This window comes from Pleurodeles waltl, chromosome 10 (assembly GCF_031143425.1).
Source record: "Pleurodeles waltl isolate 20211129_DDA chromosome 10, aPleWal1.hap1.20221129, whole genome shotgun sequence".
NCBI lineage: Eukaryota > Metazoa > Chordata > Amphibia > Caudata > Salamandridae > Pleurodeles > Pleurodeles waltl.
The window spans coordinates 1,001,816,984-1,001,830,848 of record NC_090449.1 but is presented as its reverse complement, the minus strand read 5'-3'; the positions used below and the strand labels follow the sequence as shown (position 1 = coordinate 1,001,830,848).

The window sequence follows — 13,865 nt, the reverse complement described above, 5'->3', positions numbered from 1 at the left end:
AATGCGCGATACACGCCTTAGATGTTGCAGAATCTCATTGTCTGTCAGATATATGTCATCAACATATGATAACGCTTCAGGGTCCAACTCGTGTAGCATTTCAGTCACACGAGCAGAAAACAGTCCTGGGCTATTCTTATACCCCTGAGGCAAACGACAAAACTTTGTCTGAGAGCCAAACGCACTGAAACTGGTATAGTCCCGACTTTCGGGCGCTATATTTTGGCAGAAAAATCCATTCAAGATATCTAACGTTGTTTTGTATTTCTTACGTACTATATTATTTATAAGCGCTGCGCTATGTGAATTCTGTATTGCATATGTGCGTGTATGACTATTCAAATGTCTGTAATCCACCACTATCCTATATGAATGGTCCGGTTTAGCAACCGGAAACAAGGGATTATTCATCGGCGAGACACAGGGCTCAATTACCCCCTGGTACTCCAATTGTGTAAGAATTTTCCTAACCGATGCCCTTGCCTCAAATTTGATAGGATACTGTGGCTGCGGCTGAGGTTCGCCCTTTATTGGAATTACATGATAAGGTGATTGTCTATCCCACCCCACGTTATTTCTATATAGGGCGGGAGCCTGTGCTAGAGCCCATGTTTTACTATAGGACTCCGCTAGTTCTCTCGGAACAAGTGGTGAGAAGGAAGGTGCAATAACCTCCTCCCCAACCGGACAGTCGCGAACAAAGTCAGGTGGCCAATCCTGTTCGGCCAGCAAAACATCATATGATTTTACCACATGGTCCCAAAAGATGGCATGTACAATGCGGTCAATGTCCCCTTCTAATCGCAGAGTCACTTGATATACTCTATCAGGATCAGAGACTCGCATATCCGCCGTTTCGACTTGTATGAAGTCATCAGTTGCTTTCACCTCCAGATGCTCTAGAAGACTCCAGCGAACTATTGTGACCTCTGCCGCGCTGTCTAACAGTGCTAACGCCCATGTCTTGTTCGTCAAGAGAACTCTCTTCTTGAGCGGCATGTCGAACTGAGACTGCTGCCACTTTCTTCTTTTTAAATTGCTGTTTTTGTTGCAGCGGTTTCTCTTCTTGTTTAACAGAAACCTACGCCGAGCGTTGTGAATCCTGTCTTGGTTTCACGTACTCCGTCCTCCGCTCTGATCGCCCACCTCTCTCACTTCTCTTCTCTGAGGAGTCCTGAAAGGAACGAGATTGGTGTGTATCAGCATATTGATATCTATCAGGTGTCTTCAAATTATCCCTATTCCTGAGATTATACCTATTCTGCGGTGTCTCCGGTTTCGGAGACTGTCCCCCATCTTTTTTAGGTGTTTGCTGTTTCTTTTCCCAGCGCTTTTTTGTACCCTCAGGTTGCTGTTGCTTAGCATTATCTTTATTATTTTTACCCTGCAACTGGGGTTTTTGCGGTCTAGCCCCTAGGCTATCGTGACCAATACTGGAATAGGTCTCTGTTATTATCCTCGGAAGTTCCCGCTCCTGATCAATCTGCAGAACATCTCGAAGACGCATTCGCACTGCTAGTGCTACTGCCTCTCCCTTGAGATTACTCAAAATAATAGAAGAAACCGCAGCAAAATTGCCCATTAACTGCATGCCCAAATCTAAGGCAGGGGCAGCCCCATATTCATCTTGAATTTGTTTAAGCACTTCCGGTAAATTAGCTAATGTTGGTGTACCGTGTGCTGTAGTGTAGAGCGCGGCAAACACCGTGCCCCAGGTATTACAAAGGTCCACCGGAGGAACCATCCCATACGGCAAACACATCGTCAATATTCTATGTTTATCCTGAGGTCCCGTATGGGGAAATACTGCTTCCAGCGTATTAATTTTCTGCGCCAGCCAAAATGGAGTCTCCTCACGTTTAGCCGGTACCTTACCCATAACTGAGTGTACAGTGGCTGGATTGATACCCGGAACCACTGCTTGTGGGTGAGCCGGAGCAGCACGCGCTATGCCTGCATTACAAACTGAACCAGTCTTCTGTATGTAGTTGCTAAGTCTATATATAAACGACGCACGTCAGCCACTGCCAAATTTGCAACCGCAGGATATGGTGTGTAAGTAGCCAATAAAGGCCAGGTCGGACCATCATTACTCAGTGGACCTAACCTTACTTGTGCTACTGTGTGTGGGAGTGCGCCATCAAGCCAATTATGTTGTTCTTGATAAGATAAAGGTATCTCTAAGTATGCGTAAGCCCTGTATTGTCCAGGGGCATTCGCAACAGTGTATTCGTGAAAAGTATTTGTTCCCCCATCAACTGCTGGAAATACGACCCAAGAATAAAAAAGTTCTGTTCTATAGGCTGCATGGGCGTCCACCACAAAAGTGACCGGACCCCCCTGGACCGTCAGTCCATGTGCTATCAGATGTCCTGTGAGCGGGTGACGCATATTGATTGCTATATTCACTACATTAGGATTCGCCATTTGTTTAAAAAAAAAAAATAGCTCTAGGTCAGAGAAGGCACACCAATATCGGGGTTTTTCCTTTCAAAGTTCAAGCTTGAACAACCAACCACTAAGCAATAGGATGTACCTATCCCCTGGTGGCGGAAACCCTCAGCCCCACGGATGTCTCCGCGTACGGAACCGAGGAGTCAAAATATATATGAGACCGAGAGAGTCAGTCGGACCTAAATATTAGAGCCAGACCAAACGTTGGCGGCGCCATGTCGCGTGGGCTCTCATTATCCTAAATGAGACTACTGGATTTCTAGGCAGCAGGATCGATAACGGTGTGGGGGACTGAGTCTGACCCACTTGTAAAGAACTCTGTCACCCTAAATCCGGTTTTTGCTCCGGCTAACTAGCAGTGCCTCATTTCTCCCACGGGGAAGAAATGATTGAGCAGCCGAGCGCATGACATCTTTGGAACTTCTCAGGGAAGTCGTGGTCACTCTGATCCAAACCAACTCTCTCATTTACAATATGATCTCATATACAAATGACAAAGACAGTATAAGTTTTATATAATGTTTTAATAAAACGACTGTATTTTAGATAATAAGGCGTGAGCCGCAATAACCAGAACAATACAACATAGTAGGATTGAAATAGTCACCAGGAGAGTAAAACATAAGAACAAAGCTATCATAGTGCCTAACAGTTTCTACTCTCCCTCTGCTTGTTCTATTTAGAGCACAGCATGTTAAGCTTCTAGCTTGCCTTTCCGAATCACTGGGGGGACATCAGCCCTCATACCTGAGCAAAGGCCTGTGATCTGGTTCAGCATCTGCAACGAGGCAGTCAGCGTCTAGTTGTGGTTCCCTGGTCGGAATCTCCCTCTTGCGTGAATTGGGACAAGGAAGTGATTTTATAACTAACATGTCATTGTGATCACAAAATGTCCCTACGCAGGAATGCCAAATCTAAACTCCTACCACGTCTATCGCCAATGTACCAGACTGTATCCTTGACTGAAGCACAGAGTAAATATGTTATGGAGAACTCCAGTGCTGAAGTAGGCAAAACAGTGTGATATGAATAAAAAAACAACACCGTAGAACTGGCTATTTGAAAAATAACAGTATGAAGCCTAATAAAAAGCATTTAGAGCAAAGTGCACAGAGGCTCTAAGCTGCCAGCAAATGAATAAAACACATCCAGGGCAAAGTGCACAAAGGCCTAAAGCCTGAAGCTAATGCGCAAAGGATACGTAAAACTAACCACACTATAGATGGATGATCTGCTCAGGGTGTCCTGATGGGTGGGATGGTATTAGCGAATACAGATTATAGAGCCTTGCATTCAGTACTACGGTGTTGGGGGAAATATCTGGAGCCGGCTGGAAAAAAAAGCAGCATGTTCACCCAAGATATCCTTATGGTTCCTCGCTCAATTCAAAGACGTAGCTGGAACCCATCAACACAGTCGGTGTTGGGGAGAGTGATTGTAGAGGACTTGCTTAATGATGAAATGGTCCACCCCTTTAAATCGTTGTGAGGATTAGGATCCTGGTGCAGGCCAGTTTCTCACATTTGGGACCCTTACAAATAATACAACTGACATGGCAATTGGATACAGAGGAGCCACCCAGGAATGATGCATTGACTACGTTTTTGATACAAAGGATGGGCAGATGAGCGGTCTCAGCTCTGTATTTATCTTTGCCCCCAACGTTTTACTCTGATGTAGCGGGAGTTAAGAAGAAATGAGTATATAATTGTAGGAAGCTGGCCTGGTGTGTGGTGGGTACCTAAGGTACTTTCACCTCATACCAGCTCCAGGTACCCCCCAATTAGTGTAGTGTAGACAGTGTCTAGAAGCCAACCTCTCTTTCGGTAGCTGTGGACGAGCAGACAAGGCTAATCTAGGAGGCATGCAAAGCTCATGCAGTACCACTGTAGTCACACACCACTTCACGTGAAAGAAAACACTCACTGTTACAAAAATAAAGGTACTTTATTTTAGTGACACAATTACCAAAGGCACTAAATAGGCAACTCTCCAATAGGAGGTAAGTAAACACACTAAATATGTACACTAGTAATCATAACTAGGCATAAATAGCAATAGAAAATAGTGCAAAGCAATAGACAATAGTGACCCTGGGGGAAGCCCAAACCATATACAAAAAAAATGGAATGCAAATGCAGAACCTCCACCTACGTAAGTGGAATCTGTAGAGGGGAGCTGGAGCAACTAGGAACCTCAAAAGTTAAGTAGCACAGTGCCCCCCAGCGACCAGGGAGAAAGGGGTAAGTTACTGGGCCTCAAACCACCAAAAGGACTGAAAAGAAGAATCATGCACCACACAGACAAAACTGCAAGAAACCAGCAGTGGATCCTGAAGAAGGAAGACCTGAAAGAAAAGAGGACCAAGTCCAGAAATCGTGGAAGTGTCCGGTGGTGGCAGGAGCTACTACCCACCCGTCTATTGTTGCAGGAGTTGGTTGACGGTAGACGAAGATGGTCAGCAATGCAGCCCTGGAGTCGGTGAAGAGTTCCTGGAGGATGCAGTTGACATCCTACGCCAGATGGAAGATTGCAGTCTGTCGGTGGTGTGAAAAAGCCACCAACAAGCCTTGGCAAAGGCGAGAGTCGCGATAGACGAAAAGTGGAGCTGCCGGGAACCAGCAAGGTCCAGGGGGACTCAACCGGCAGAGGGGAGTCCCAGGGACTCCTCAGCAGCACAGAGTCCACAGAAGAAGAGGCAGCCCCAACAGAAGACCCACTGGAAGAGGATCCAGGGGTTGCAGAGGAGCCCATGCAGCACAACTGAAGAAGGGTCCCACGCCACAGGAGAGACACGCAGAGGGCTGTGCATCACAGGGAAGAGTGCTGGGGTCTGAGCGTGAAGATCCCCGGGAGGAGATGCCAACAAGCCTTGGTAGCTGTAAGAGACGCAGTGCAGGGGGGTGGGGTGTACTGTTGCGCGTGGGATGGCGAGTTGGAGCGCTGGCAGAGAGGACCAAGGTGACCACTCCAGACCACCACCTGCGATGCAGGATCCACGCAGCTCAGGATGACAGGAGATCCATGCAGCCGGTCATAGTTGCTGTTGGTGCCTGCCGAGGTAGGGAAGTGACTCCTTCACTCCAAGGGAGATTCCTTCCTGCTTCTTGTGCAGGCTGAAGACTTTTTGACCTCGGAGAATGCACAGCCGGGGAAATGTTGCAGTTGTTGGAAGGAGTCAGATAAACAATGTTGCAGGGCAAAGTTTTCACTATTGCTGCAGATTGTAAATTCCTGAGGAGTCCAGTTGCGGTTCCAGTGGCCAGAAGTTGAAGTAAACGGTGTAGAGGAGTCTTACCCATCGAATCTGAGGACCCACCCAAGAAGGAGACTCTAAATAGCCCTGGAAAGGGGATTGGTCACCCTGCCAGGTGACCACCTATCAGGAGAAGGCTTTGACGTCACTTGCCTGACCTGGCCACTCAGATGCTCCCAGACGCCTCTGCCCATCTTGGATTCAAGATGGCAGAATCAAGGAGCCCTCTGGAGGAGCTCTGAGCACCACCCCTGGGTGCTGATGGACAGGGGAGTAGTCACTCCCCTTTCCATTGTCCAGTTTCGCACCAGAGCAGGGACTGGGGGTACCTGAACTGGTGCAGACTGGTTTATGCAAGGGGGGGCACCAAATGTGCCCTTCAAAGCATACCAGTGGCTTGTGGCTTGGGGAGGCTACCCTCCCAAGCCATGTACACCTGTATCCAAAGGGAGAGGGTGTTACCCTCTCTCACAAAGGAAATCCTTTGTACTGCCTTCCTGGGCTTGAGCTGGGCTTGAGCTGGTCAAGCAGCAGGAGGGCAGAAACCTGTCTGAGTGGTGGCAGCAGCTTAGGCTGCTTAGAAAACCCCAGACAGCTGGTACGATCAATGATGGGGGTCCTCTAAGGAGCCCCCTGAGTGTAAGGAATCATAGTTCCAATAATAGCAGCAGCATTGGGGTATGATTCTGACATGTTTGATACCAAACATGCCCACGTTTGGAGTTAGCATTATGTTGTTGGACATAGGTAGTGACCTATGTTCAGTTCACGTGTAAAATGGCATCCCTGCAGTCACCAAGTCCATGAAAATGGAGCTGGAGTTTGTGGGGGCACCTCTGCTTGTGAAAGAGTTGCTCTCACACACAGCTACGTGCACCCTCTGGGCTATGAGGGCCTACCATAGGGGTGACTTAAGGTGACCTGGTGCACCTAGTGAAAAGGGTGCATGCACCCTTTGATGCAGGCTGCAATGGCAGGCCTGCAAATACACTTTGCATGGGCTCCCCATGGGAGGCATAATACTTGCTGCAGCCCATAGGGGGACCACTGGTGCCCCAGTGCCCTAGGTACCATATACTAGGGACTTACAAGGGAGCACCAGTGTGCCAAATGTGGGGTGTTTGTGGTCCAAGCAACCAAATTTAAAGGGAAAGAGCACAGTCATTGGGGTCTTGGTTAGCAGGATCCCAGTGAACACAGTCAAAAACATACTGACAATAGGCAAAACGTTGGGGTAACCATGCCAGGAAGAGGGTACTTTCCTACACTAATCTCTATAGGGACCCGTGTGCTTGAATATGAAAAACGATAAATAGAAATCAGAGACTCTATATATTTATCAAACTTATTTAACTCCCTCCAGAATTGCTAGAATCTATCCCAAAGCCCTGGATGTTTGTCAGAGATCCTGTAGGCTGACTCTAACAGTAGGATACGGGACTGGGAGTGATAGCTCAGTTTTAGACATGGGTTCTCGCCTTAATTAATTATCTTAAAGGTGGGAATTTGGTAGTGGCACCCAAACATTTTTTGGGGTAATTTACACAGGACTAAAGCAAGTAAGCTTATCAGGAAATTACTTGAACTTGCACTGATTTAAAAAAAAAAAAAACTATTGCTATAGAAGACGGTGGCAGCTTCCAACATTGCGGCATGGCTGTGCAATGAGGAAATTGCTGTCAAATAGATGCAGAGGATGTCGGGGAGATGCATCCTGGAGGCTGGTTATTTCGGGTAGCACTGAAGGCCAAATCCGATGATGGTCCTCCATGAACCCTAGGCACAGGTTTTCCACTTTTATATTTGATGCCTGGATTTCCTCTGCTGGATTGTGTTATAATTTGGGACCCTTCACGGTGCATGGACTAGAACTGTGGGTTATGTTTTGTGCTGTTGCCGTAAGTCCTAAGTCCTTGTACCTTTACAGATGGTCCCATCATGAAGAACACACTGTTTTGTGGCTGATTTACACTCTGCTTTGTTAAATTTTTGTGGTTTCTCGTAATATTTTTGTCAGTTTTGAAGGCTCATTGTAATATGTTGGGCATGTGTTGGATGTGGGAAGACAATGTGAACATCCCAGTAATCATACTGAAGCGAGTGTGTTAGCTTTCACTACATACATGTAAATGATGTGCTTAGGTAAATTCAAATATGTTAAGGAAACAAATACTAAAGAGCTATTAAAACATTTAAGTGAGGAATGACATAGTTGGTCTTGTAGGAATTCAGACCTGTGAATTTGCATGTTAAACATGGAACTCGCCAGAGGGCACTGGACTATGTCACTGGTTAGCAGTGGCCTCCAATTCCTAATTGAGACTTTAAATCTATTTTCCCCAATGACCTTTGGTCTACCCTGGCCTCATTCCAGTTTCCCCTTTCCCCTCCCCCCTCTACTCATGTCTTGGCATCAGCGCTTTAGAGTGCACTTCAGAACACCTGGGTGATATATAACACACATATGTAAAACTTCAACTGTTTTACTGACAAGGCTCATGTAGCACAAGCTCTTCAAGCAGGGCAGTTACTGAGTACCATGTGTCTATTTCTATGTGTCATTGTATCATACTGAAAGGGGTTTCAAGCTGAGATATTTTAATATCGATTGGACGAGTGATTAAGACAAGATTCATTCATTTCATTATTTCTTGTAGGAATGTTAGCACAGTGGCCCCCCGGCTTAAAAGTATTTCCCATTTTCCAAATAACTTGAGTGCTTTATTTGAAGGATCAATATTGGCAATTGGCATCTAATTTATGTTTGATAACTGTACTTTTCCATGTATTTCAGTGTGTGCTTGTACGTCTTTACCAGCTGTATTCTGATGGTGGTAAGCCTTGTGTCTGCACATATTAGTTTCTGGGTAGCTGCCTGTACAGTTGAGTGAGGTCCGGCTTGCGGAATGTATCAGTCTACCTCCTCTCTCCAGCACAGGTGAGCTGGCTCCAGCCAGCCCCAAAGCATACATTGTGGACTTGCATAAAAAGCTCTATTCATGTGCAGTGTTCATTCAAGGTGTTCTAGCTCCAGCACAATGAGTTCCTTTCATTAAACTTAGTCTCTCTTTCTCCCCTCCATCTCGGTTCATTCCTGCCGTCACAATTCTTGCTGGAGACAGGAGGCTACCACCTTGCCAACACGGCTCGCTGCTGGACGTACCTGACCGGGGTCATTCTGGGGAGAACACTCTCTTCGGAGATACCAGATCATGAGGTAAGGTCTCCGACAAAAGCCTTCCCTTCTCCTTCGAATATGGGGCGGGAGCAGACGCGGGCCATCCAAGCTTAGTCATTCCATCTAATCAAATCCGCATCCTCACCACTCAATACTATTTTGTTGAGAGACACTGGTAACAATAAAACTCTGTCCCTGCTGCATAGTGGACTCTTGTTCTGAAAATCTGAGATGGTCTGGCATTTTTTATGTGAGACATTTGCAAAAGCCAATCAACTTCAGATTCTTCACTAATTTGCAGAAGGGCACTAAATAGATTTGGCCCGTTCACACAAAGGAACTCTTTGGGTAGTTCTGCATTTTAATATGCTTGTTTTATATTAAAAGGCCAATTTCCCCTGACCTATAATTCAGGGCTGTTTCCTAAAATAAGTCATATACAGTTAAATCTAATTTAAAGTCTCCTGTGCGCTGTTGTTTTGCTTTCATGGTCAAAGTATTTTTTTTTTACCCTACATTACTTTCACTAGTATAGATTTTAAAATGAAGCCTAGGCTATTGATTGCCTTTTCATAGTTGGTGCCATCAGTGCGATACTGGATTGATGATGTCATGAACATTGTAGATGATTGATCCAGGTGTGCTTTCAGTATTACAGACAGTAAAAAGCAGGGTAAAAGTGGCATTTTGGTGAGAAAACTCTGAGGCTTCAGTCATCAGACTCCAAACTAGATCTAGACCATAAATTACTTTTGATATATGTTAAGTGAAAATAGGTTCTCACCTGATGTACATCCCTTACATGGGAGGGGGCTCATTCAAAGGAAATGTCCACATACAATGCAGGGGTAATTTAATAATACAGGGTGTATGATGTTTGTCCTATGTTTATTGTATACTAGGGAGGATGCATACGGAGTCCTAGTATTCGCCTGTACTCCTTCCGAAGTTTTCTACTGCACGTTTTATTCCTTGTTATATATTCTTCTACCAACCTGTGTGGACTGCTTGGCACTCAAATCGTCACCCTTTTCAGTATACTTTAGACACCCTTTTATCTAAAGGAAAAGGCAGTTAGTGATGGTACTTTTTCTCCCCAGAACCTCTGTGAGGGCGCTTGGATTAAAGCCATATCCATTAACCAAAATCCTGTTACTATGATTCAGCAAGTTGAGGTCAGGCTTTTGGCCTTCCAGGAAACTCCCCTCCATTTTATAAGCATGGATGGGTTTTAATTGGTCTCGAAGCAGGCCATACAGATCTCTATAATAGACTACCTCTTCTCATAGAGATTTTTAATCACAAATTCCTCAGCTTAGAATGTTCCCCAGGCGTCAGACTAGATCGGAAAGCTTTGTAGTAGTACCCCTGTGCGCCAGGAGGTCGCACCTGCAACTCCACATCTAAAGTGCCAGATGTAACATGTGCGGGCTATAGAAGCTCCACCCATGTGTGTTGACAAGGGACATGTCCCCAACAGCTCAACAGGCTTCATGCCTTATGGGCAATGTCACAGATGGGCAATGTCTGCAACTGATCCCCACATGGTATGCCTGTGGTGCTTGGAGTCATCCCAGGACTCTGTGGCCTGTAGCGACTGAACCTGAAGGCCACCTGGGAGCGAGAAGTAAAGTTGTTCCTCCTGCGTTGGTCACAGTCGAAGGGAAGATGTTCCTGCTCCCAAAGTCATTCCTGTGACAAGTCATCATTGAGATCATGGCCTTCCTGTAAGTCCAAGAAGAAGAAAAAGTTTGAGTGGGACTCGATTCTTTTGCGCCTCTTTAAGTCCCTAAAGAGAGCGTGCAATTGTCATCGTGCTTCCAGGACCTGCTCCCGCAGCCATTCTATGGAGCCTGTTGCTGACCCCACCCTGGGCCACCCCGAGTTTCCCAGACCTTGAGTGACTCCATTACAAATTAAGAAGATTCATGAGGCGAAGGTTGGTTATTTGTGCATGTGACTCCCTCTAGAACGCTTTCAGGCCCCTTGGAACTGAGAGGCCTTCCAACTGGACTCCCATCAGTAGGATCTCCCTCAGTGCCCGTTTAGCCTCCTGGATCAGTGGAGGGCTTTATACAGACTCCAGTACCAAACCGGTTTCTGGCACCACGTCTTACACCACAGAGCGATCCACTGACACCAATGCGACTTCACTGGTGCCAGATGGCCAACCCATAGTGATGTCCCGTTCCAAGACAGGGCTGCGCAGAGCGTGTCAGGGGGCCTCTCAACACGAGCAGCCCATCTGACACCGACACTGTTCTCTTACTTCAAGGCAGGGTGCAGTTTCTTTATGACATATTCGTTACCGACTGATGCAGGGGATGACATTGCTCAGCCATACTAGGATGACAACTGGTATGATGAACTTCAAGAGGCCAGTGGCCTGGATACTTCCATGGACGCTGTCTTGTTCTTCCTTCCAGGATCAGCACAGAAGAGAGCATGCATCAGTTGCCACGGTGGTAGACAGAGCTTTGAGAATCCTTGACCACAATCCCCCTATACACAAAGCCAAGACAAATGTGCTCATAGAGGTCCTGCACCCTGGCCACACCTCTTCAATACCTCTGATACTCTTTTGGGTACCTGAACCAAGCCCTTCTCAGGGGCCAAAGTCAACCAAAATGTGCCCTCAGTGATTGTCGTGCACCTGGGGTATGTTCTCACCCAACGTCTCTCCCTTGAGATTCTGGTGGTGCAGACTTTGCCCAGTAAAGTTAACCTAATGCATTCCCTTTGCCTCTCCAGATAGGGAATCAGAAAGGATTAACTCTTTTGGGCAAAGAGTTGTCTCACCCACCTGTCTTGCTAACACCACATGTATACTGGGCCACTGCCCATACCTTATGGGACTTGGTGGCCCAGGTTTTACCACTTGTATCTGAGAACCCCTGGCTATTCTCTCTCAAGCCATTTAGGTTGGCAATGACGCAGCTAAAGTTACAATTCGCTGTTGTCTCGACACTGCTGGCTCATTGGGCAGGGCTATTAGTACCTGTGTTGCCATCCAGAGACGTGCATGAATGCAGTCCACTGTTTTTTCTTTGGTAATGTCCAATCAACCCTGGTTGATATGCTCTTCGATGGTTCTTAGATTTTCGAGGACGAGGCACAGTGCTTAATTTGTGCTTGTTGTTTCCGGTGCTGAGCACCGGCACTTATTTATGAGGGCCGGCGCTTATTCTTCTGCCTCAAGCATGTGCTGCGAGCAAAAGACACAAATGGGAAAGACGGATGAAGGGAAAAACAAAAAAGTGTCACAAAGGAAGAAAACAGAAAGCTGCAAGAGTGGCTGAAGTGGCAGGGAGTGGCTTTATATGGATTGAAGAGGCCCGAGATGGCTTCAGGATTACGCCGCCTCAGTATTCCATGTTCACACATTTAATTGCAGCAGCCGCGTGTTTAAGAGGAGGGCTTTGGGGACCGGCACCTTTTTATTCACAAATTAAGCACTGACAAGGCGTATTCTACACAGCAACACTTCAAGGATAGAAGGACCACAGCCCGCTTCCTCAGATTGTTGGTTGCCCCACGTCACCTGTCTTCCCACTTTTGCTCACTTCATGGCACTGGTAGGGGGTTTCAGCCTCGCTAGCAGATGCTACCAGCTCATTTGTCACCCCAACCCTTTTGTGGTCGGTGTTGCCACAGATCTTGTGGACAATAGCAGCAGACTGCAGTCCAGCCTTCCGCTCCTCCAACTGCCACAGTCCCAAAGCCTCTTTGACATGTCCTTACCAACATACAGTCACCCTGTCATTGGCAGGATCTGGCAATCTCTGCCACAGTGGTATACCATTATATCAGACATGTGGATGTTACAGATTGTTCACAGGGGGTATGCCCGTCCATTCCTGGATACCCTGCCACCCTTCCCGCTGTTCCAAGAATGGTTGATGGAGGATCATCTGTCTTGTTAAGACAGGAGGGGCAAGCTCTTTTTGCCAAAGCAGCCAAAGAGAATGTGTCAGCATCAGAAGTAGGATGTGGTTGTTGTTTGTGCTATTTTCTGGTGCTGAATGAGGACGCAGGCCTCTGCTGCATATTTAGTTCTGTCCTCTCAATGCCTTCCTGAGGAAAGACAAAGTCAAGATGCTCATTTTGGCCCAGGTCCTGTCTGCCCTTGACCCCGGAGACTGGATGGTAGTGCTGGGCCTTCAGGACCTGCATTTCCGCACTCCTGTCCTGTCTGTGGTCCCAGTGGGCCAGGAGTCTTTCCAGTTCACTGTGCTCCCTTTCTGCCTCACCAGCGCCTCTTGTCTGTTCGCAAATGAGATGGCAGACACAGCTCACTTTCAGGGGGCCAGGGGTTCCAGTCTTTACGTACTTCAACGACTGGCTGCTGAAAGTAGCTTCACCCCAGGCAGTTGTTAGAAACCTCCAAATTACAGTGGACCGCTTAGCACCATTTGGGTTAACTAGCACCGTGCCAAACTCATACTGACTCCTTCAAAGACGCTCCCCTTCAACTAAGCCATTTTTGACACAGTGCAGCTTCACACCTATCACCCAGAGCAGAGAGTGGAGGACATATAGGCTTTATCCTGATTCTTCAACCTCTGTCCTGGATCTCAGTGAAGATTACACTGCGGCTGCTGGGACTGATGGCCTCTTGCATCCTGCTGGTAAGGCACACCAGACAGCATATGAAGACTGCGGTGGTATCTGAATTCCTAGTTGGCACAGCACAGGAGGATCTCTCTGAGCTATTTCAGCTTTCCTAGGAGACTGCAAAATGCCTGCAGTGAAGGCTACTGGACCTTGATTGAGTCAGGAGTACACCCCTCTCGCTTCATCATCGAAGTTGACAGTGATAATTGATGCATCCTTCTGTGATGGCGTGGCCACCTGGCTGCAGTGGAGATCAGATGCTTCAATTTTCCTGTGGAGTTCTGGCTCCACATCACCCTGATGAAGCTGTTGCCATCTGTTTTGCATTGATAGCATTCCTGTCATTCATCCAAAGGAGGCTGG

At 47.0% G+C, this 13,865-nt stretch overlaps 1 protein-coding gene across 2 annotated transcripts in view; it reads left to right on the top strand.

The window, feature by feature from the left end:
* Positions 1 to 13,865, top strand: part of HDAC8 (histone deacetylase 8) — a 571,221-nt gene that overhangs the window by 415,320 nt on the left and 142,036 nt on the right. The window contains exon 9 of one of the 2 annotated variants that reach the window (XR_011199196.1): positions 8,829 to 8,927. Coding sequence is in view for 1 of the 2 variants with exons in the window: in XM_069211852.1 (XP_069067953.1) it covers positions 8,833 to 8,927 (95 nt within the window). In the remaining variant the exon portion in view is untranslated. The remainder of the gene's footprint in view (positions 1 to 8,828; positions 8,928 to 13,865) is intronic. The other variant, XM_069211852.1, reaches the window with a different exon arrangement.